The following is a 25151-nucleotide window of genomic DNA, read 5'->3' on the forward strand; positions in this document are numbered from 1 at the left end:
CCTCCCTCCAGAACCCCCAGCTTGCCCCTCAGAGTCCATCGTCTCTCATCGTTCATCTCCCCCTCCGATTTTGTAATACTGTTCTTAAAGCTGAAAGAAACTTCAGGTGTCCTTATGATTTCAGCTGCAGTTAGATATCTTAACTGAGAAAAATTTAATGAATATTCACTTTTAATTTCAGTCAGACACATTTAGCTCTATATTAGTTGTTTTCAAGAGTATGATGAATAGTTAGAGTAAGTAGAGTATGGGAGAGCCCAAGCATATTTAACAAAAATAAATGGGTAGTTGAGTTTCTCATACTTAAGTCTTTTCCTCCTTCGAAGTTTCAAATACCTGAAGTAATTGGCAAACAGATTGGGCTGGTGGGGGGGCAGTGCAGTGAGGGCTTTGTAGAATGCTGGACAGCTGGAGGCTGCAATACTGTTCAGAGACACTTGGGCACTATTTGGCTTTCTCCTGTCAGGACAAGAATACAACCTTTTAATACTATATTTGGTTCAAGAACCAGTAGATACTATTTATAAACATTACTTTAACTGTAAGTACATAAATTACTGGTGCAGTTTTTTCCCCCTGAATAGTGCAGTGCTGGTGTGAAGAGACAGATAAGAAGGAAACTCCTAGATCTGGCAAGTTCCTACCTTGGACACATTGTGTCATTAGCAGCTATAAACCTTTGAATTAGGGACTCTGAGGCCCAAGGAGAGCTATGCTGAAATATTTCTGTTTCTGCTGTGTGTAGCCACCTCACCTTACTAAAATTCTGTATTTGTGGCTAATTAAATAGGGAAGTTCATCTAACCAACATTAAAGAGAATGTTTAGTAGTCTTTACATATCGTAGCCTATCAAGATCACATTTTGCAATCGAAAAAACTGAACTCTAACCTAATGAAAGCTAGTTTGTTAGAAAACAAAACATCAATAATAATTACTTTCCTTTGATAGGAGGAAAAAAAAACTCACCCTGAAGGGCCTTCTAAGGAATGAGGTAGGATTTGTTGAAATAAATAAAAGAATATGAAATTTGTGGCAGCCTAAATGAGAACATATATTTTTTAAATTGCACAGTTTACTATGAAGCAGTGATATAATACTACAGTGTATAGTGCTGTACAAATTTTTTTAATCTTATGTATTTTACACATGAAAACAATTTTTAATATTTTTAATATTAAAAATTTTAATATCCAGTTTTTTATATTAAAAATATTATTTTAAGGAATATTTTAATATTAATATTTTATTTTCTATATAGTTTGTATTATTCATTTTTATATAATATATTAATATTCATTGATATTATTTTAATGAATATTTTAATATTCAAAACTTATGAATCTCAAATTTTTCAATATTTGTTAAGAGATGTCTCTAGGAAAATGTAGTGTTGATTTTTACATGAAAAGACTCTTCAGGAAGTTTGGAAAATAGAAAAATAAGAGTAATTAAGTTTGGAAGATAGAAAAATAAGTAATAAAAATGAGCTTACTTAAACCAATAAGAAAAGCCACAGGAGTGACTAGGAAGGACTCTGTTCAAATACCAGTTCAGTAAATAAGTTGTACTTAAAAGAACAGCTTTTTGAAGAGATGGATTCTGTTTTTGTGACATTATTGTAAGAACAATTGAATTGGCCTATAAGCTGCTATTTCAACCATACTTTCTTTTTGGAGGGAAAGGGGGTATGTGGGGGGTTATGATGGGCTAGGGATATAGTATATTCCTTTTGTTGCTCTTAGAGAAGTTGTTCTAAAAAATATCACTTGTTCCCTATCGTAAGTCCTGAAAGCTCCAGAATTTATTACAAAATGAAATACTCAGGACGTCATTTGCAGGTTTCAGATTCCTTGATCAGGCATCGGTAGACGTCGTATTGGCCCTTGATTCTACTTTTTTCATTTACACTACCATGTGTAGTATAGGTATGCACATATCAAAGAACCATGAAAAAATGTAAAATAAGTGAGTTTCTAAATTAGTATTCAGTTGCAAAAAAAGTCCAGACTCAAGCTAAATTTACTGAGAACACACCCAGTAATTTTCATTTGCAATAATAGGAGTTTTATTTTTTTTTACATTCACATTTCTAAATTATGACTTAAAACTTAATATTGGAGCAACAAGTATTTGTTGATTGCAGTCCTTTTTTGCTTTGTCTAAACTATTTGCCAGATGGTTTCTGCCATGGTTATGCTAATTAAAATGCATTGCCTAATATTGCTTGCTTTGATTCATGTTGTAGCTTGAAGATTTCTCATTTTATGGCATTTGTTAACTGTGTCACCTCTTATTTACCCTACTTCCTTAAAAGTTTTTATTCCCCTTCCTTCTACCCCACTTAGATTTTAGTGTTTTTGTTGTTATTGCAGTGGTGATGTAATGATTTTTAGACACATGTGCTGGGTGGTTCCCCAGATTCACAAATGTTGCTAATCTGAAAAGAGAATTCCAGACACTTTTATAAGCCTGTCTCATCTAAGCTAATTTTAGAATGATTGTGTTGAATGAAGTGTGCCTAAAATTGCTTATTAGTCATGGTGGTAGGGATCTTTTTGTTCTCAGGAAACAGCGATAGTTAAAAATTTTCATAAAAGTATCTTAGTGTGCCTGATTCAACAAATGTGTGTTATTTGTGTTATTTTAATTTGTATCCAAAAGTTGGAACTTGCGGGGCGCCTGGGTGGCTCAGTCCATTAAGCGTCTGCCTTTAGCACACTTCATGATCCCAGGGTCCTGGGATCGAGTCCCGCATTGGGCTCCCTGCTCAGCAGGGAGCCTGCTTCTCCTTCTTCCTCTGCCGCTCCCTCTGCTTGTGCTCTCTCTCACTCTCTCTCTCTCTCTCCAATAAATAAAATCTTTAAAAAAAAAAAAAGTTGGAACTTGGAATGAAATGAAATTTGAAGTAAATTTGAGCTAAAATTATGCAGAGAATTCTAAAACATAGCTTAAAATGAAAAAAAGCGATGATGTCTTATAAATTTGAGTGTGGCTATAAACTTGAATTTTTATATTTACTACATGTATTACTGCATTAAACATTATTCTGTTGTAAGGTCCTTTGAGTTTACATACAAAATAATAATGGGGTCACATGGATTAAGATGCTAAGGTATATTGCTGATTGGTTTAAAATAAGATCTGAGGATTATAGAAATATAAAATTTTAAGAATGAATTGTCTGCTAATCGGGCCAAAACTGTTAAAGTGCATGTTCTGAGTGCTACCTACTAGTTGAAAAATTATATAACATGGCTTTCAGAGTCAAAAGAATTTTGAGTATTGTATCAGCTGTTTCTCACAATATTTTGGTGTTTCCTTTTAGACAGCTGATCTCTCATCTTAGAAGATACCATACAACCAATTCTGTGCCCAAATAAAAGTATTGAGTGATACTCTTGCTTAATTCATTCTATTTTGTTTATATTTGTAGAAATTTTTCGTAAACTGATTTTTAGATTAAATTATTATTAGCATTGATGTTCCTAAAGCAGGATTAACACAATAGCCCATTTCAGCAAGCTCTACATTTGAGAATGGAATGAGAATCATTCATCTTCAGTAGGAAATTAAAATAGTTGTTCACCAGTAATAATTTACTAGATTCTGACAAAAACTAATGGGATTAAGTAAGTGTGACTCAGTATAATAAATTTAAGCCTAAGCATCCTTTTAGGCCCTGAATGAACAAGGTACTGTTGTTGGTTAAAGGCAGTCATGTCAGTACTACCTGCTGGCTAGCTGTCTTGCTGAAGAAACTGTAACGTAAGGCCCTTGAAATAGATGCCATCATCAGCCCCAGCCCACAAATATTCATCTATTTAAATACATGACAGAAGATGGTGCAAGAGAGTTCAACAGCTATTCATGTGGGGTAGGAGTAGGACCTACTTTGTTGTAGGCCAGCAGCTTTTGAGTTAAAATTCTGCAGCTGTTTCTCTTCCTTTCAACATTCTCTTCTTCTTCTTCTTCTTTTTTTTTTTTTTTTAACAATAAACTGACTTAACTATTTTTCCCACAAACATTTTGTGTAGATCCAAGGAGGAACAAATTCCAGCTTCCTACTGTAGCAGTAACAACTTTGTTGTCTGTCTGAAGAGATCTCAGTATTCTACTTTTTTTTATCTTTTAAAAGGCAACGGACAGCCAAGACGTAGATCCATCCAAGACTTGACTGTTACTGGAACAGAACCTGGTCAGGTAAGACTTAACATTTGAATTCCCTGTCTTTGAAGAATAATAAGGGGCAGAAATCAAGAATTAACTATAACATATATACTCTGCAGAATTAGTTTCATGAGTTGACCTAAAATTGTGGTAGAGGGGTTCATTGGCATTTGAATTTAAATACTTTGGAAAAAAAGTATAGATGCCATTATTAGTTTAACTTGAAGGATAATTTATTATAGTAGGTTGATTAATTCAGTAGTGCTCCATGTGCATTACATGGTTTTTATATATGATTTAATAAAGAAATATCAACTTTGTAATTTAACAATTTGTTGGTATCCTTATCCTCTAAAGTGAATCCTTAGTGCTGCCTCCTTTTTACTAATGAGGTAAAGAAAAAATTTTTTACTAATTATTTTACTGATTACTAATATTTACTAATAAATATTTTCCCAAGAAAATGTCACTCCTGTGCCATCACATAAGGCACTAACATACCTAGATGTCTCTAACATCTTTTAATTTGTCATATCTTACTGGATTTATATTTTTGTGAAATATGCTTAAGACAATATTTACTAAGCAGATGGATAAATTCTGGAAAGGCTTCTATCACAGTTGCTAAGGTTTTCTTCATCTTATATTTCTGGATGTTCTTCTAAACTCCTCTTATCTCTTTATCACTTTCTTTATAAATGATCCAGACAGTGTTATAATTTTAGCCATTACTGACTAGTACAGAGTTTTAACAAGTATATAAAAGTAGAAGCTCAGCCAGTGTTTTTTTTTCTGTTATTCAGATCAGTATACTGGACGTATATAATTCATATGATATCTTTAAAATGAATGAGAACTAATTGTGAGGTATTTGTTGATTTATTTTCACTTGTGTTGCAATAAGTGTTATGAGTATAGCATACATCTGAAGTAATAAAAATGTCACATTATGGTCCATATTCATGTAAAATTATAGGATTATGTATTAGAAACAAAGTGATTTAATTCATGATGAAATGTACTAGTACTTTTAGAAAGGTATTTTATTATTTCATATTTAAAAAAATTTTTTTTTAATTTATTTTATTTGAGAGAGCACAAGCAGGGGGCATGGCAGAGGGAGAGGCAGAAGCAGGGAGCCTGACACAGGGCTCCATCCAAGGACCCCAGGATCATGACCTGAGCTGAAGGCAGACGCTTAACCAACTGAGCCACCCAGGCGCCCCCCCTTTTTTAAATAATATTTTAAATTTTAGAGAATCTTTGTAGTTGTTAATAAAAATTTGAAAGCCTTTTATAGCTATCAGCTTAACAAAAAGCACTTGAAATATTTATGATAAATATCCTTGATCTTCATTTATGTCTGGATATATTTTTATTTCTCACAATGCCTAATCATTCACTTAAATGCATACACACACATACATACATTATACGTATAAATTTATTGTATATGGTATTAAGTAACCCTAAATCTGAAGGTATTATAAATGAATACAATCATTTTATTTCATTTATTTTAATGGCTTTTTCAGCATATCTGCTTTTGTGAAGCCCCGGAACTTTTGAATGAAATTTCCCACTTTCTTCCCCTCAAATACTTCAAGTGTTAATGAGGGCATTTAGTAACAGATAGTTTAGCATCTGGTATTTGCTTTGATTCCTTAGAGGCTTGATGAGCTCAGCCTTTTTAACACTGTTTACTATTGCCATTGATATTCCAGTCATGAGAAACTCTAGCCAAGTGTTCTCCCTTTGACTGGGAATGCGAAGCCTGCTCTAAGGCAGTTCAGAAGCATCTGCTAGTGGAAGTGCTTTTCTTTGTACTCTGTAGTAAAGGCATTGCTGTCATTCAGGACTGACCTCACCGTACCAGCCTTCCTTATTTCATCACAAATTCTGTATTACTTGAGATTATGATTTTAATTTATAATACCTTCTGTAGGAAAACATTGGAACTGAGGCAGACTGTGGTTGTGTGATAGTCATTTGCATGAATTGTCATGGACTACTACAAAAGATTCGGAGTGAGGGGGAATTTGGTGTGGCAGTACAACCTTTTCTAAAACAGGTGATAGATAGCCATTGTGTAGCCAGTTTTTAACACTGATCCACCCTTTCAAAATTACTTAAGTATTATAAACTTAAAATGCCAGTTTGGGATGAGGATGGTAAATAGTAATTCTGATACACTGGGAAAACATTTTCCTTCTGAAAGTGTTAAGATAAATGACCATTAAATCTTTTTAATACTCATGAAAATAACATTATTTGAGAAAGAAAATTATGCACAGTATGGATTTTCAAAATTGAAGGTATAGTTCTTTTTAAAGTCTGGCTAAGCAATGATAAAACAGATGTATGGGTTTTTTTTTTTTTTTTTTTTTTTGGTTGGTTGGTTGGTTGGTTGGTTGGTTTTGGCCATGGAAATTGAGAAAGAACATAAAGAAAAGAATTTGCCCACCCAGTACAGTCCTCAGAGGAAGACAGAAAACTTACTAATGAAGCTTAATAATACATCTCATAGAGGAAAGTGAACTGATTGGAGTTTATACTTTGGCTCTTGATTCAAGACCGACCTTAAAATCACTTAGACTTTATATCTTTAAATTAAAATTAGGTTGTTTTTATACTGCCATTGCTGTTGAGCGGAATAGTGAATGAAGCAAACATCTGAATTAACAGTAGTTGTGATTTGTCTGAAATATTGCATCCTTACAACATACAACTCACTTTTAAATTAATTCAGGTTTTTATTAAGCCAGGAAGCTTATTAAGCACACGTAGTGAATCTGGCCTCTTAGGTACTTTGAAAACATACTGAGAAAGAAAAAAGTTGCCCCAGGATGTCCAGGAACTGATCTGACGCTGAGGCCTCAAGTACTGTTAGAAGCTGGACATAAACAATTTCTCAGAACACCAATAGACAAGATTATACTGAGACCATGATAAGATGAGACAAAACAAGAACATTTTATAATGTCTCAGCACAGACAAAACAGGGTCACTGTGCCACACACAAAATACCAGACATTGCCTTTTCCCAGCTGATGTGAGTGACTGTGCTTCTTTACCAGCTGCAGCTTTATCCTTATCCGAGTTTATCTTCCCTGGAGAATTGCCTCTGTTTTCTGGCAGTAGCCAATCTAGAGTGAACCCCTCCTTCCTTAGAACCTCCCCAAAATCATTCAACAAAAGCTCCAAATCTACAGTAAGCTCTAAAATCTCTTCAGAGAGACCCCACATTATCCCATAGCGAGCACTCTGCCTCACTGCAATGAGTGTTAAACTCATCTCATCCCACTGTGGGTATGTTCCTGGTGGTCTTTGGCTAGGGAGCACTGACAGTGCCAAGAAGGCCCAGCTTCCCCTGATGTATTTGAGCACATCAGACTTAGGCCCAGATCAATTAGAGAATTGCAGTAATATCTGTTGTGCACCAACGTTGTGCCAGTCAGGCCTTTATTTTTTTAAAAGATTTTTATTCATTTGAGAGAGAAAGCATGCGAGAACAGGAGCGGGGGGGGGCAGAGGGAGAGGGAGAAGCAGACTCCCCGATGAGGGAGCCCAGTGCGGGACTTGATCCCAGGACCCTGGGATCATGACCTGAGCGGAAGGCAGACGCTTAACCAGCTGAGCTACCCAGGCGCCCCACTAATGTATGTTATTTAAATCATAACCCTGTAAATTTGGTACTTTTATTTTCCTCATTTGCAGATGAATAAACTGAGGGTTAGAGAAACTTTCCAAAGTCATCTTCCCTTGTACTACCAGTAATTGCTATAACCAAGTTATTAATCCAGATCTGATTCCAAAGCGCACAAACTACACTCTGTCATTCTGTGTTGCGTGTGAAACTGAGTGTATTGCATGCTAAAGTAGTCCTAGATCTCTTCAATTTCAAGTGTTTTGACTTCTGATAGTCTGCATCATCATTAAGTATTTAAGTAGTTTTCAATGATGATGAGTTTTAGCTGTATCATATTATTGAGCAAGGCTAATTCACCTTGATAATAAATTTCCATAGATGGCTGCACAGGTTTATTTTTTATACATCTGGGTAGCCTTTCTGTGTTTCACTAAAATTACACATTTTCGTGTATGTCTGCATGCCCCTTCTGGAGTTGTATCCAATATAGATCTGTTTTCATGTCTCTTGGGGGGGGGGCGGACAGCAGTCAGTGAAAATCACAACTGCAAGATAGATGATGTGATTATGATTGTTTAGAGAACGAGGCATACTATATTTTTAAATGGACTTTAGAATCTAGTTTTATTAGTTAGATATGTGACTCTAGGTGAGTTCTTTAATTTCCCTGAGCTTCAGCAATCTTATGTACCAGTGGGGACCGTAACACCCACTCCTTGGGGTTCTTAGAACATGTAAAAGTACCAGACAGACTGTAGATGCTTAATAATGTATACCTGCCTCCCCGTAGTGTACCTCCCAAGGTTCTTACTACTTCCTTGCTCTCATTATAGTTTATTACTATCCAGAAAATAAAAATAGCACTGGGAAAGAAGTAAAATCCCTTTGGCATTCGGTTCCTGTATTATAAGACAAGTTTGTTTTAGGGATCATAGAAAATATTGGCCTTAAAGGCCTTTTATATATCAGTTGTTATTTATTTAAGGGATATAATTTATTATACTACTACTTCTGTCTGTCCTCAGTCTGCACCTCCTTCAGTATAAATAATTTTCTGTTAAAGCTCTAAATCAGAGGCTTATATAATAGTTTTAAAAAATTCCTGGTTCATAGTTTACCTTTCTGTGGAGAACTTAAAAACCATGTAAGAATAATAAAATTCTAAAATTTCCTTATAATGAACTATAGTGAAGCTAGAATTAGATTGATCCTATACCTTCAGATTAGAAAGAATGTTTTCAGTATTACCTGTCATGTATAGACTTAATTGAATTATCTGTGACTATCATAATGGAGGAAGTACCCTTATAGATGCACATCACTAACTTGATACCCATTTCTTTTTAATGTTTGCATTATTCAGATGTTACTTCAGCAAAATTATCATATAAATCAACATTTAATCTCTGTGTTTTGTGCTTGTATAATTTTAGCAACTGAAGGTTTTAAATAGCTTTTAAATGTCAGTATAAATGGTAGCACTGGCCATAAATCTTTTACTTACGAAAATATTTTCCCAGTCATTCAGGTGAGACATAAAAAGCAAAGCTTTATTTTTGTCTGTAAAATAACTCCCAATTCCTTTTTATAAATGTAGAGATAAAGTTCTGGGCAAAGTCCAGTTCTGTTTCATGTCTACCGACGGTTAATTTGCCCTCTGGTTTAAATTTGGCTTAGTATTCTTCTGCCTTAAATTTCAGTGTGGCTTTTCTGTACTCTTTATAACCACTTTCATATCCAACCTTGTGGTAAGTCAAGTTTCTCTATCTCTCTTAAACTTTACAATTTGTATAAGAATAGAATAAAGTAATTGTAAATGTCTTGAAGAAGGATCAACCCAAATGAAGGGTTTTTTTTGTTTTTTTTTTTTTTTTACGTAGCTTGACATTTATTCTTTTCTTTTAATTTTATTTTATTATGTTATGTTAATCACCATACATTACATCATTAGTTTTTGATGTAGTGTTCCATGATTCATTTTTTGCGTATAACACCCAGTGCTCCATTCAATACGTGCCCTCTTTAATACCCATCACCAGGCTAACCCATCCCCCCACCCCCCTCCCCTCGAGAACCCTCAGTTTGTTTCTCAGAGTCCATAGTCTCTCATGGCTCGTCTCCCCCTCCCAGTTTTGAGAGCATACATGATCATAAGAATTTGACCAATGATTTTTTTTTAAATAGCTACTATAAAATAAAACTTCTTCCGTAGTAGTTTGCAAGCAGTAACATAAATTTAAACCATAAACGAGTTTGACTTTTTTCTTAATTGTCAAATATTACCTGATCCTCTTATTTATACCCTAATTTTTCAGGTGTTCAAGAAATTTGATTATGGCTTGTTTTTAAATATTTCTTTAGCTTTTTTTTTTATACGAACATTTTAGCATATTGTTACTTAATCGAAAAACCAATTTCTTGAAATATGAAGACTTTTTTTTTTTTTTTTTTTTTTTTTTTTTTTTTTAAGATTTTATTTATTTATTTGAGAGAGAGAATGAGAGAGAGAGAGCACGAGAGGGAAGAGGGTCAGAGGGAGAAGCAGACCCCCCGCCGAGCAGGGAGCCAGATGCGGGACTCGATCCCAGGACTCCAGGATCATGACCTGAGCCGAAGGCAGTCGCTTAACCAACTGAGCCACCCAGGCACCCGAAATATGAAGACTTATTTAGTTAATTTATGGATGTAAATTTAGCTCATGATGGCTTTTCTTGTAGTTTTAAGGAAAAACTAGTTTTGAAACTTGACTTAAAAATATTAGCCTTGGGGCGCCTAGGTGGCTCAGTTAGGTAAACATCCGACTCTTGATTTCAGCTCAGGTCATGATCTCAGGGTTGTGAGATCGAGCCCCGTATCAGGCTCTAAGTTAGGCATAGAGCCTGCTTAAGATTCTCTCTCTGCCACTCCCTCTCTTCCTTCCCCCCTCCCTCTCTAAAAAAAAAAAAACGAAGAAGAAGAAGGTTTAAAGGACTCAGGAATAATGTCATAGTATCTGTACTTTTTTTTGCCAAGGGTAGCATCATCTGAAAGAAAGAGTTAGGAATTTCATCACTGGTTCTTTTTGGTACATATTCTTTCTTGTATACAAAAGGTAAATAAGCCAAGCACCAGTCTTCTATCTGAGTGCCAAGAGTTTATGTTACATTTTATTCAATGAGTATTTATTTTACAGTTATTATATATTCAGTAATTTCCTAAATACTGGAGAGTATAATATAAAAGTACACATGATCTCTGCCCTTAGTATATTACAGTATTTTTGAGGAATAACAAACATTGAGAGTAATATAAACTATTACAGTATCAAGTTGAGGTTTATGTAGTAGCAGACTATAGATACAGCCAAAAGGAAAAAAGTATCTTTGTGATAGGGTTTAGTCACTATGTTTTATTAAAAGAACTGTAATTTTGATCTTGAGAGGGAACTGTTAGGTGCTGCAAGTTCATTCATATATTCCCATCTTAGATTTACAGCCTAATAATCAGCCATTTAGTGAACATTTTTATTGTGTCAAAAAACACTTTGGGTACTTCATTTCATTTGATTTTTTTACAAACTGATGAGGCAGGTAATACTGTCCTCATTTTACTTATTGAGGCTTAGAGGTTAAATAACTTACATAAAGCCACACTGCTAATAAATAGCAGACAAGAGATTCAAATTCTGGATTGTATTGTTTCTAGTGCCTGACTTCTTAACTATTACTACTGCTCAACCACACTTGATAAATGAGGAGCTTAAGACTCCAAAAGGCAACTTATTCAAGTTCACACAGCCAAAAATGGCAGAACTGAGATTTAAACCCAGGTCTCCACAAAGTATTAGACTAAATCGTGTGAATTTGCTGATATTCAACTGTTTTGATGTATAAAAAGGTCAGTTTCATATAGTTCAGTTGTCATACTTGCTCTTTGCACTAGACCATATAATCCTTGAGTGAATATGGGGTCTAGATTAAAAGCAGGAAGAGAAAGAGGGGCATAAGGAATTGTCAGAGGAGAGATAATCTGGATAGGTAAGGTAACACCTGCCAGTGGAGGGTCAGGAATGCCAGGGTGGGAATTTCAGGAATGATCCATTAAACAACCAGTAAATGAACATTTGTATTCTACAAACTGCTGCTAGAATAAAGCAGTCTTCAAACACAGGGTCTGGCTTTATGCCCAAAGAACCAAGGATGTAGCAAGAATGAACATATGATATTGAAGGGAATCTCAGCAGGGCCCTAAAGGATGAAGAAGAATTAGGAAGGAGGAGAGAAGAACAGAATGAGCATTGTTATACACAGGGCACCTTTCTAAGCGTGGCATGAATAAACTAAGGTTTTAGAAAGACCAGTCAGATATGGAGTTGAAAATTGTTTATGGTGTAGGAAAGCTTTTTGGAATTTCTGAAGCAATTTCAATAGGTACCCAAGATGAAAGTAATATTCCATCAGTCTTTTCTTCACAATTATATTATGATTAATTTCCAAAATTGTTATAAAAGTGCCTTTTACTTTTTAGTATCCTCAATCCATTGTGAGTTTTCAAGGCTTAAAATAATAGAACTCTGGCAGTGAGTGGATAAAATACTAAAAGTTACCACATCTTTAACCCAGCCCCACCCCCTCTCTAGATAAAGAAAGCAAGACTTCTTGAAGTAAACTAAATCAGACATTGTACCATAATTAGAACTCACATCTGCTAATTTCTACTCAAGGGAACTTTCTACTACTATTGCCCCTCATTTTACTTGATGCAGTCTTTGAGTGTTTCTGTTGAAGATTTTTTTGAATTTATGTACTTTTTATATTCTTAATGCCATATTCTTTTTTGAGTCTCCTACAGAGTGTTCAGTAACACTTTAAGGAAAAAAAGGTGCTTTTTTAAGAAAGAATCTTACAAAATCCATTTAACTCATATGTCCTTTGAGAGTTTTTAATATATGAAATATTAATACATAGAGCATATGTAATATGTAAGTTATGAAGCCTGATAATAAAACGAACACTCATGAATCCGTCCACCCAGCTTAAGAAATGGAACATGATCAATTCCCATGAGTCTCCCTGTGTGCTTCTTGCCTGTGACTTCTGTCATCCACCAGCCTACAGTGCCATTTTCTGTGCTACCACATTTCTAGACTTTTTATAAATACCATTTCTCTGGTTAAGAAACTATCTTCTCTTAAATGGAATTCAAGTTTGTTAAATGTAGTTTCATAAATGGTTGTTAAATGTTGTCAAATGCTTTTTTATGCATCTATTGAGATTTTTCTCCTTTTATCTGTTAATATGATGAATTGGATTAATAGAATTCCTAGCATCCTCAACTTTTCAAATTATCTTTGTTGTTTTTACACTGCCAAATTCCGTTTGCTAATACAATATTTAGGACTTTGACTTTTGCATCTATTTTCATCAGTGAAGTTGGCTAGCAGTTTTTCTTACTCTGTCCTTGTTTCTTAATCAGGTTTACTGCCTTTACAGAATGAGTCAGGAAGTGTTTCTTTTTTCTAGAGTAATTTCTTTAAGTTGGAAAGTGTTTTATAGAACTCACCTGTAAAATTCTCTGGGCTTGGTATTTTCTATAATGTGTAGAAACTTCAGTGATCTAGGGGCGCCTGGGGGGCTCAGTCGGTTAAGCGGCTGCCTTCGGCTCGGGTCATGATTCCAGGGTCCTGGGATCGAGCCCCATGTCGGGCTCCCTGCTCAGCGGGGAGTCTGCTTCTCCCTTTGCCTCTGCCTCTCCCCCTGTTTGTGCTCTCTGTCAAATAAAGAAATAAAATCTTAAAAAAAAGAAAAAGAAACTTTAGTGATTTATATATTTTTTGGAATTTGTCTATTTCACTTTATGAATTTTTTGTTTTATTTTTAATTTACTAACCACTAAATTATAGTATTTTCTCATTCTTATTTTGTTATTTTTGAGGGGAGGCTGATGACTTTGTTCCTTTTCTAATTTTATAAGTTAAATCCCTATCTTGTAAATTGTCACTGCTTCTAATTTTTTTCATCTAAATACTTGGAATTAAGTATTTTTTCTCCAAGTGCCTCTGTAGTTGCATCCCACAGGTTTTACTGAGTTTCATGGTAAAAATCAGTTCAAATACTTTCTCATTTCCACTTTGTTTTCTTTGAACAATGAGTTATTTAGAAGTGTTTTTAAATGCCCAAATATATGAGACTTTTAAGGTTAATTTTGAGTCAATACAAAAATATATGGTTTATATAATACTAAATTTTTTTTAACTTTTTTGAGATTTGCCTTATAGCTAATACATGATCAGTTTTCATAAATGTTCCATGGTGCTTAAAAAGAATGCATATTCTCCAGTTTTTAGGTATAGGGTTCATTGATATGTTTAGATCAAGCTTTCTCCTTACGGAGTTCAGGTTTTACTGGTGTTGTATTTTGTTTTTTTGGTCTGCTTTTATAAATTATTTACAGAGGAGTATTAAAATACCGCACTATGGTAGTGAATATGTCCCTTTCTCCTTGCAGTTTTATTGCTGTATCTGTTTGGAAGCTATGTATTGATATAGTGTATCTTGTAATAGGTAGAGCATATAAATTTTGAATTGTTGTTACATAATGAATTGACTCACTAATCATTTTATCTCTTTCTCTAGTAATTTTTTTTTACCCGAAAATGTATTCTCTCTCATATTAATATAGCTACATAACTTTATTTTGGGTAGGTTTACCTGACTATCTTTTTTCATCCTTTAACTTCCTGTTTACTCTGTGAACTAGGTCTGTCTCTTAAAAGAGCATTTAATCCAGCCTGACAGTCTGATTTTTTAAATATCTTAACTGAAGAATTTAATCCATTTATATTATGGTTACTGATAAATGTGTTCCTTCTTATTTTATGTTTTCTCTTATTTCCCTTTTTTGCTCCTTTTTTGCCTTCCTTTGAATTGAACAAATATATTTTTCATTCCATTATTTGTCTTTCTAATTTGGGAATCATATATATTATTACTTTTAGTAACTACCTGTGAAATTTTAACACTCATACTCAACCTAAAGTTAATATCTTTACCCTCATCTTCAACAATATAAGGATTTTTAAATCAGTGCTTCTCTTGCTTATGCTATTGTTATTCAGGCTGTAATACTGTCTTATTTATTTGTTTGCTTGGTAGTTTTGTAAATTAGTCATGTTTCCATTGTTTAATATTTTCTGTGTATAGATTCATCCTCATGTTTACCAGTATTCCTGATTGCAACTTGGCCCTTCAATCAGGGAAAATTTTTTCTTATCCCTAAAGTACATGCTTCAGAAATTGTTATGATAAGAGCTTATGGACGGTAGAATCCGTTTTTGCTTGTCTAAGATTGTTATTTTGACCTTATTTTGACCTCATTCTTTACGTTTTTGTTGGCCAAACAATTCTAGGATGGTAGTTATTTTCTTTTAGCAGTTTAAAGATATTCCAATTTCTTCTGGCTCCCTTTTTGCTATTGAGAACCTAACTGGTATGGTTTTGTGGGTAATCTGTCTTTGGCTGCTTTCTGCCATCTTCTATTTGTCTTTGTTTTCTAGAATTTGGCTATAATATGATCCATGTTTAATTCATTATTGTAGTTTTTCTGTTATTTTTTCTGCTTGGGATTGGTTGTGGTTAAGATTTGTTGTATTGTCCAGCAATTATGGAAATATTTTATGAATTCACAGTGGATAACATTTCTCCCCTCCACCCAGAGCCACTCCCAACACAGACAAATTTATTTGCTATCTGCTTTTATAGGATAGATCTTTCTTCCTAGTTCACTCTTCCCCCAAGACTGAAGCCTTTCTTAGGTTTTAGCTTTAAGCACAGCAGTTCTCCACTCTCATTCCCATCCTACAAACGCCCAAGACTTTATGCCTATTCCTCTGAGTGCAGAATGTAGTCAAAACAAAAGCTCTAAGTCATTGGTGTTCAGTTGAAATTCCCAGGGCTAACAGTTTAAGCACTTACTGGACTCCTAATCCTTTATTTCTGGTCTCAGAGCATTTCTCTTACTTTCTTGAAAGCTCATCAAATTTTAAGAGGTATTATGCATGAGTGCATATAAATTTTATATGTGTGTGTATACATATATGTATACACACGTTGTGTGTGTGTGTAAAAATCTTAAGAGGATTTATTTATTTTTTGCAAGAGTATTTCAGGACCTCTAGTGATAGAAATGGAAGGCTATCCTTTGCTTTGTAATAAAAATTTTCTCTTATCTTTTTTTTTTTTTCACTTTTAAAAATCACATTTTGTTCCTCCAATCACTTCTTCCTATAGGTAAGCAGTAGGTCATCCAGTCCTAGCGTCAGAATGATCACTACCTCAGGACCAACTTCAGAAAAGCCAGCTCGAAGTCATCCATGGACTCCTGATGATTCCACAGGTGACCAGTGTATTTCCTCACTATAATTAAGAAGTTGAATTCATCATATTTGTTTTCATTTATTTGTGTCATGACTCTGATCTTTATAAAGGAAGGCATTTTACAGTAGTTTAGATTTTCATATTAATAAAATCAAATATTTAGCAATAAACTTAAAGATGAGTTTTTGAGTACTGAGATAGATTGTCTTGCCTTCTGCATTTTTTCCCCCCAGATACTAAACATGTGTATTGAAGATGGTTTGGTTTGGGGTCACTACAGACAGGAAGATACTGTATTCTTGATACTTAAGTCTCTGATTTTCCTATTTTTGGTCCATCCTACGGATGATAGTAGTAAAGTTCATTATCTTTTAGATAACTAAAATCAGAATGATAAAAATAATCATCGTAATCTCAGTCTTTTGTTTTAAAGACACAAGATACCATGTACTTCAGTGAAAAAAAAAATTTCTGACCATTAACTTTTTGAATCATTTTTAACTGGTAGGGAGACTTCATTTCGGTTACATAAATTTCTGTTAACTAGACCTTAAAAAGCCTGTTAAATTACAACTCCCTAACATGAATGACTAACTGGTCAAAATACTAGTATTAAAATCTAATGATGGAATAGTTTTATTATGGGCAAGCAGGAAATTACATGCCATAGTGGAATTAACTTTCCCTTAGCATTAAGAGAATTTCCTGATAAATACTCATCAGTATGGTTCTGTAAAAATTTATTATTTATATGTTAATATGTCAGGGAAAGATGATCTCTTAGACCTTGGAAGATTAAACCATTTGGGATTTTATTTAAGATCAACTATGTTATTAATAGTGGCAATTAAATTGAAATTAAAAAGTCAGCTTTCTCCCTTTACAAACTAAAACACTACTTATAAGTATTTACAGATATCTGGCATGGCTTAGTCAAGTCCATAATTTAATTTAAAAAATTAACTGAGTAGCTTTTCTCAGTTTCACGTAAGATACAACTATGTTTAGCCAGTGGCGTACTCTCTAGTTTTAGTAAGTTTAAATTTAGTGGTGGCAAAAAACTCCTCCAAGTTTCACCCCTAGCATAGCCCAACCTAAGATTGTCCAGAACACTACTCAGCACATACGCAGAATTCATCACAATGTGCTTTCTCCTCAGAGGTAGATAGGGAAATGCTCTTGACAGATTTGATCATTAACATTCAGATAAGATTAGCTCTTTTTGGTTCTTCAACCCTCTGGTGAGGGAGTACTTGCCCTGACATTACAGCATTTGCTGAGACCTAGTGCTCAACTTGGCGGGGCCTCCTGACTTCAGCCTAAACTAGTCTAGCCATGCCAGTCAACATAATTGTGAATTCGTGAAAGTAAAATAAAAATTCTCTTATGTCCTTCTCACTTAACTGCTTTTTTTTTTCGACTTCATGTGTTCTTCCAGCCTTTCAACCCCAATCTCATTTTTTTATTTTCTGGGACCTAAAATACCAATAGCTGGAAATCATGCCTAGGTCCAAAATTCAACTGAATTTTGCCTTTGCCTTAAAATATGGCAAGTATGTGGTTATCATTTTTAGATAATTTTGAATATAGTTTTAGAAGTTGAGACAGGTTTAAGCTTATATTTAATGAAGTTCAGCTTTGTACTGTTTCTAAGAAAAGTACTGATACTCAAGCTAATACAATAAATTACAGGGAAGAGATATTGGTAAAGCCTTTTTCTTTGAAGGCCCCCTGAATCAGGAAAAAATTAGAAGTGCATACATAAGTTTAAATAACCTAATTAATTAGGTAGTTTTATTTTAAAAGAGGAGGAATTTCTATGCATTTTCAGAGAAAAATAAAAAGCGTATCAATTTAATAATCATAGCATATAATGAGTGTTCTTGGATTTCTATTTATAATATACTGTGGATAAAGAAAGACATACATACCCAAAAGCAGTTAGTGAGAGGGATGACTAGACATAGTAGAGGGAGCCACAGAGAGGGAAAAACCCACCAAAGAGTTTTTCTTATTTGCAAAGATAGAAGTATAAGACATGGCCCACTGCTTACAGTCTTATTAGAGTCATAATACTGACACATTAAAAATAAAAATAAACTCATCATGCTTCATGTAATAAATTTAAGAAACTGCTAAATTTGCAGTGCATAGCTGAGTGTTTTAATAGTTAATAGAACAATCCTTGGATTTTTTTTTCCATTCCCTGAATACTGTGAAACACTGATATACTTAATTTTAAAATACATATCAGAGGGGCACCTGGGTGGCTCAGTCGGTTAAGCATCTGCCTTTAGCTCAGATCATGATGCCAGGATCGAGCCCGGCATTGGGCTCCCTGCTCTGCAGGAAGCCTGCTTCTCCCTCTCCCACTCCCCCTGGTTGTGTGCGCTCTCTCACTTACTCTTTCTCTCTCTCAAATAAATAAATGAAATCTTAAAAAAAATAAATAAATAAAAATAAAATACATATCAGATACAGGGTGTTTATTTAATAAGATCTATCAAGTGTGAGAGATTTAAGAAAGAGTAATAAGAAAAATGTTGAAAGAGTTCAAGATACTTAATTTTTCCTATAAAGTCAGGAGGCATAAATGTTAATCCCATGTGACTCATGCAAGTTGTTATGTCAGTTTATCTCTTTTGAAATACAAGCAAAAGCTGTCTGTTCAAATACTTTGGTAAAATCGACTGGTTGGTTGATTTAACCCATTTAACTGTTCCACGCATGACATTGCGCTACAGTTTCCATACTCTTCATTACACCTGTGTTCAGTATACTCCCCTCAAAAGCATCTTTCATTTTCTGCAGTGATTCTCATTAGGAGAGGTGGGAAGGGGTTCACACTAGAATCTATATATAAATTGAAGATAATCCACTGGAAGAGAATGTGTCTCTCCCCCCCCCCCTTTTTTTTTCATTAAAGAACACTAATGTTCAGGAAATTGACACAGCATTATAGTAAACAACATGATCAAGGAAAGAAAGAGATAGGAGGTTTGAATAGGTAGGGTCAGTGAAGACTGAATTTGAAGTACAAAGGTCCCATACCACTGTTTTGGGTTTTGTTTTCTTTCAGGATTTTATTTAAATTCAAGTTGGTTAACATATAATGTAGTATTAGTCTCAGTGGTAGATGTTTTTGTTTTTAATTGAACAAGGGCTTATACCCTTTAATGTACGAGAGTATGGTTGCATTCTGATTATCTGGTGATTGGATATTCTCTTTTTACCTTTAGAATTCAGAAATAGACTTTCTTCATTACCAATAGAAATAATTTTAATGTATTATTTACTTTAGGAAAAAAAATGCCAATATTCATGCATGCTTTCTTGCTTTTTGCTTGTAATTATTTATGATAGAAAATAAAATACATACTTGAATTCCAGATACCAATGGATCAGATAACTCTATCCCAATGGCTTATCTTACACTGGATCACCAACTACAGGTAAAAGAGTACTTTCTCCGTGAATGTTTACTTTTTCCTTAGAAAAAGTTTAGAGAATCATCTAGAAAGCAGACAGTTATGTTCATATCTGTCATCATATATTCATTTACTTATGCTTTTAGTTGGCCTCCTTAAACTTTCTAAAATCAAGTTAAAATGATTCGTTCAGCTAAGTTAATCAAATCTAAAATTGGTAAAATCATATGTTCTTAACAGTTATCTTAAAATACTTTCATATCTTTGTTTAAGAATGCCAAGAATGGGTGAGGGAGGCACCTGGGTGGCTCAGTCGGTTAAGCGTCCGACTCTTGATTTTGGCTCAGGTCATGATCTGAGGGTCATGAGATCAAGCCCCACATCGGGCTTTCCACTGGGTGTGGAGCCTGCTTGAGATTCTCTCTCTCACTCTCTCTCTCAAAAAAAAAAAAAAAAGGAATGCCAAGAATAGCATTTCTGCTCTTTAATTTTAGTGCTATAGTATAAAATTTACGTGAGCTCATTTCTACTTAATAGATTTCATGATAACTGTAATGTTCATAGTGACTGAAAATATAAGTAATACACTTCAGTGTCTCCTCATGAGTATGAGAGCCATAAACTTCTTTTTGTATAATATGGTTTGACAACCTGAAATGTAAAGCCAGAGGCCAGTGATACTCTGGTCATGATTCTCTGTAATAGCAAAAGTGTTAAAACAGCAAGGTGAATTTAAGCTCTGAGTTAACTCTGACAAAAGGACACTGAAATTTTCTAGGCCATGGTTTAACACTTATTTTTAAAAGACCATTGCTTTAGTGCTATAAAAACATATCACAGTCACTGTCTTAACTCTCAGCTTGATATTAAGATTTGATTTAATTATGTGTTAACAGTCCTGATTTATTTTCAGCCTCTAGCACCGTGCCCAAACTCCAAAGAATCTATGGCAGTGTTTGAACAGCATTGTAAAATGGCACAAGAATATATGAAAGTTCAAACAGAAATTGCATTGTTATTACAGAGAAAGTAAGTTATCTTTTATGAATAAAAGACATTAGTATTTTGAGTTTAAAATATGTTAAGGTGAAATATTGTTGGGAGACATGAAAACTTTGTAATTTTTAGAACTAATCGTTAAGCATACAGTTGACCCTTGAACAGCTTGGGGGTTGGGGTGCTGAACCCCCACTCATTCAAAAATCCAGGTGTAACTTTTGACTCCCCAAAAATGCTAATGGCCTACTGTTGACCAGAATTCTTACCAATAACATAAACAGTCAGTTAACACATATTTTATATGTTATATGTATTATGTACTGTATTCTTAGAATAAAGTAAGCTAGAGAAAAAGTTTTATTAAGGAAATCCTAAGGAAAAGAAAATACATTTACAGTACTGTACAAAAATCCCTGTATAAGTGGATCCATGTAGTTCAGACCCATGTTGTTCCAGGGTCAGCTATATTTCCAAGTTGGAGGTTTTATGTGTATTCATCTTTAAGTTTGAAGCAACTTTTGGCTATTTTTCATGTAAAACTCAACCCTTTGACTACATATATTACAATTAAGGAAAATAAACTGTGTTATATAAACATGTTTTATGTTCTAAGAATTTTAAAGCTAAAAGCTGTTTAGATTTATAGTTATAAAGATTTATTATTTCCTTGGACATAGACAAAATAATTTGATTTACTAATATTCAGCTGTGCTTTATCTTAAAAGTATTTTATAGATATATTTTTTCTAGGTATATGTTTAGGAGAGTAGAATTACTTTATTTTATACCTGTGAGTGTTTTTCTGGGGAGTTTTATACTCACATGTGTTTTTCTGAGAGTTATAAAGAGGCTGCCTTCCTCCTCCCTTTTTTAAGAAAGCCAATTTTCATGCTCCTTTATTTGAAATTCTTAAAAAACAGAGCAAAAACTTCAGTTTTCTTAAGCATGATCGTCATGAAATTTTATACCTCTGAAGCTGAATTATTGTGGTAACTGAAATGAAGTGCTATAGGACAAAATCATGGCAACTATATGTGTATATGGTAATAGGATTCTCTCTGTTAATTTTAATCTAAATAAATGAAAATTTCTTGTTTCCTGAAGTAATTTGTGGGAAGTTTTGTTTGTTTGTACTTAAAAAAAAAAAAAAAAGCTCCTTAACAGTTTACTGTTAAAGTGATTTCAACTCAGTACTTTAAAGGCTATATAGGAAATAAATATTAGAGTCTGCAAATTGTGAAGCTAATTGTGGAACTGTTGACACTTTATGTTAAAAAAAAAACAAAACACCTCTTTCTTTCACATATTTAATCTGTACTTTTTTCATATTTGTTCATTTGAAAGAGGAGTTCTTTGCTGGAAAAAATAAATGATGGATTGAGGAAATGTGATAACTGTGACAGTTTTATTCAATTTTAAATACTTTAAATGAGAAATATGAGAAAATCATGTAGAGGCTTTTCATTAATTATTCAGTTATATCCAGTAACTTCACTTTAGGAGTAAGTATTGAACATCTCCCAAAGTTTATCAGGCTATAAAAGTCTCTAATGGTCTTTCTTGAAAATGTTCAGAAAAGTGAATAACTCATTTGAAAGTGGTACTTTGTATTGTTCTCACTTTTAAAATAGGAAATAGATTTAAGTTGATAGCATCTATTTTAATTAGCTTGCACATGTTTTATGAAGCCCCCACTTTGCACTGTAGTTAAAGAAGACTGTGACTTCAAAACATGAATAAAAAGTTCAAGAGTTAAAAGTGGAATGTGAATGAATGATAAAACATCATGTTATTTTCCTGTGGTCAGAGCCCTTCCCCAGCCTTTTTTCTTCTTCCTGCACAAAAGGGATACCAAATAAAATGTTTTGAAACTTTTATTATACCATTTTATCTGCATTCACTAATTGTCTAAGTACAGTTACTTAGAAAAAGATTTTGGTGTTTGTATGGGTACACAGAAGAGTGAGTGATAGTTTCCATTCTAGCCTACAAGTGTGTTTGAGTAGTGTATGTAAGATGCATAATGATCAACCCAGAATAAAAGTCCTAATAAGTTGAGCTCATCAGTTACTAAGGTATGAATTTTTCTATCATGTACAATATTTTATTATGTGGTATTTGTTTTTAGGCAAGAACTAGTTGCAGAACTGGACCAGGATGAAAAGGACCAGCAAAATACATCTCGTCTGGTACAGGAACATAAAAAGCTTTTAGATGAAAACAAAAGTCTTTCTACTTATTACCAGCAATGCAAAAAACAACTAGAGGTCATCAGAAGTCAGCAGCAAAAACGACAAGGCACTTCATGATTCTCTGGGACCTTTAAATTTTAAAATATGCAAAGAAAGACTTTTTTTTTTTTTTTTTTAAGCAAACAAAAGCCCTTATAATGACAATTCATGAGTGTTAGCTTTTGGGCGTGTTCTGAATGCCAACTGCCTATATTTGCTGCATTTTGTTTCATCGTTTATTTTCTTTTTCTCATGGTGGACATGCAATTCAACTGTCTCCTTGCATAACATGGGGGCATCTGTGACTTGAATAAGCAGCAGTTCTCAACTTCAGAACAGATGCAGTGAACCATGGCTGTATATGCATGCTCATTGTGTGAAGGCTGGCCTAACAAAAACAGGGGGTATCAAACTAGCTGCTATGTGCAAACATCGTCTTTTTTTCGAGGTGGAACCTCAAGAATGATTTTGTTCTTGTATCTCATCTCAAAAAACAATTTTTTTTTCCAAAAGATGGTATATACCAAGTTAAAGACAGGGTATTATAAATCTAGAATAATCAGTGGTACATTAATAGAAATGCAGAACATTTAGAGATAGTTGCAGGTGAGGGCTCTGATGCCAGCATCCTTCAATCAGTACTGAACTTAGTTCCATCCATAAAATATTGAAAGGTAAGTGGCGGCTGCTGTATTTAATAAAAGCATATTTCATTGGACTAAAATTTGACTATGATACACTGAACAAAATGGAACCCTTTTTTTTAAGATAAAAAGATTTTTAATTTTGTGATTGCGTGTATGTGTGTTGAAACTGTAAAGATTTTATCACTCTAATATTATTATCTCTTAAATGAAATTAAAAGGTAAATGAACACGATCCAGCTTAAATGATCATTCCTTCCTGCAATGATTATTGGATTGTTTTAGTGTATATTTGAAAAACTAAAGAGAAATAATGGAAAATGGAAATAATTGCTCCAGCTAAAAGGCTTGGGCTTAGATTTCTTTTATGATACCAAAAGAGTAAAAAACCTGGCAAATCAGGAGAAGTTAGTAAGGAAATTAAAAAAGTAAATATAAATTCTTCAAGTATACTATTTATCAACATTGGAAAATTGATTTTCCTTGCAAGCCCATCCTAGAATGCCTGCTGCCTTTCAACACTTTCAAGGGAATTTCGACACTTATAAAGAGAAAATTTATATTGTTAACAATAACTTTGCTACCAACTTACTTTGAAAATAAAAGTAATAAAAAAACTTCATTGAAATAATAGACTATATAAGCTCTATTTTTTCAGTTGGTATTAAAATAAATCACATTTTGATACCAGTACAAGGTGTCTTTTAAACAAGGATGTCATCAACCTCATTTTTTATAGCATTAATGTTTTATGAAGAGAAAATTAAAAATGAAAGCATAATTGCTGTGATTATTAGAATTATATCATGATTGTATTGTAGTTTTGCTCTGTTTCAGATAAGCAAGTTGATCTAAGAAGTTATCAAAACTATTCTTAAAAATGCTAAAGCAGGTAACTTTTTCTTCTGTTATTTTTTTCCTCCTCCCACTGAGTTTTATAATGTATTCCTGTGTATACAAGCAATAAAGGTAAAAGACAGTTTGTACTAAACTGTGTCATTTTTAGCTTCCTCAGAATCTATTATTAGAAAGTTTTCAGTAAATAAATGTCTACCATTACTTTATTTAAATAAAAGAAGGGCTATCATTCCCAAATAATTTGATTACATAATTGAAAGTATACTGGTCTCAACACATCAGTAGTAAAATAAAATTGGCATAAAAAATAACTGTAGACTAAGGAAAGGTATAACTCATTCATAACATTGCTGCTTGTGATATGTATGTGTCACTCCACCAAAAGGGACCTAGTCAGTGTTCATAGACTTTTCTGATTATCTCAGAGCATGAGATATTCAAGTGTGGATGCTAATGCTCGACCTTTCCATTAGGATTTAGCATTATAGATTTCAGATTTTATTCCTAGTCATTAATGTGTTTTTGCTATGTATTACATACTTAAAGGGAAAATATTATTATTACATGTAATCACTTCATAAAAATCTCCAGTAGGAAAATGGAAGAAAATAGTAGTGTTAAGTCATGGTGCCAAGTGCAAAAAAAGGCTGTTGAGCACTTGCTTGTTTGTTTACAGTAAGTTCCTGGGGATTCTCATACTGTGTCCTAGACAGAGTGTACTTCAGCCTACCTGGTTTTAAAGTAGTTGTGTTGCAAAGCTCATAGTTTTTAAGTCCTGATTATCCTTAATGGGAGAAAAGGGCAGCAGGGATAATTAAA

At 33.7% G+C, this 25151-nt stretch overlaps 1 protein-coding gene across 2 annotated transcripts in view; it reads left to right on the forward strand.

The window, feature by feature from the left end:
- MAP3K7 (mitogen-activated protein kinase kinase kinase 7) overlaps nucleotides 1–22967 on the forward strand; it is a 68928-nt gene extending 45961 nt beyond the window's left edge. For both annotated transcript variants that reach the window (XM_032409256.1, XM_032409257.1), the window contains 5 exons: nucleotides 4138–4202; nucleotides 16086–16191; nucleotides 19563–19624; nucleotides 20514–20629; nucleotides 22728–22967. In XM_032409256.1, the coding sequence (XP_032265147.1) occupies nucleotides 4138–4202; nucleotides 16086–16191; nucleotides 19563–19624; nucleotides 20514–20629; nucleotides 22728–22908 (530 nt within the window). In that variant the 3' untranslated portion in view covers nucleotides 22909–22967. The remainder of the gene's footprint in view (nucleotides 1–4137; nucleotides 4203–16085; nucleotides 16192–19562; nucleotides 19625–20513; nucleotides 20630–22727) is intronic.
- The last annotated feature ends 2184 nt before the right edge of the window (nucleotides 22968–25151 follow it).

Source organism: Phoca vitulina, unplaced genomic scaffold (assembly GCF_004348235.1).
Source record: "Phoca vitulina isolate PV1807 unplaced genomic scaffold, GSC_HSeal_1.0 scaffold11, whole genome shotgun sequence".
Taxonomy (NCBI): Eukaryota; Metazoa; Chordata; class Mammalia; order Carnivora; family Phocidae; genus Phoca; species Phoca vitulina.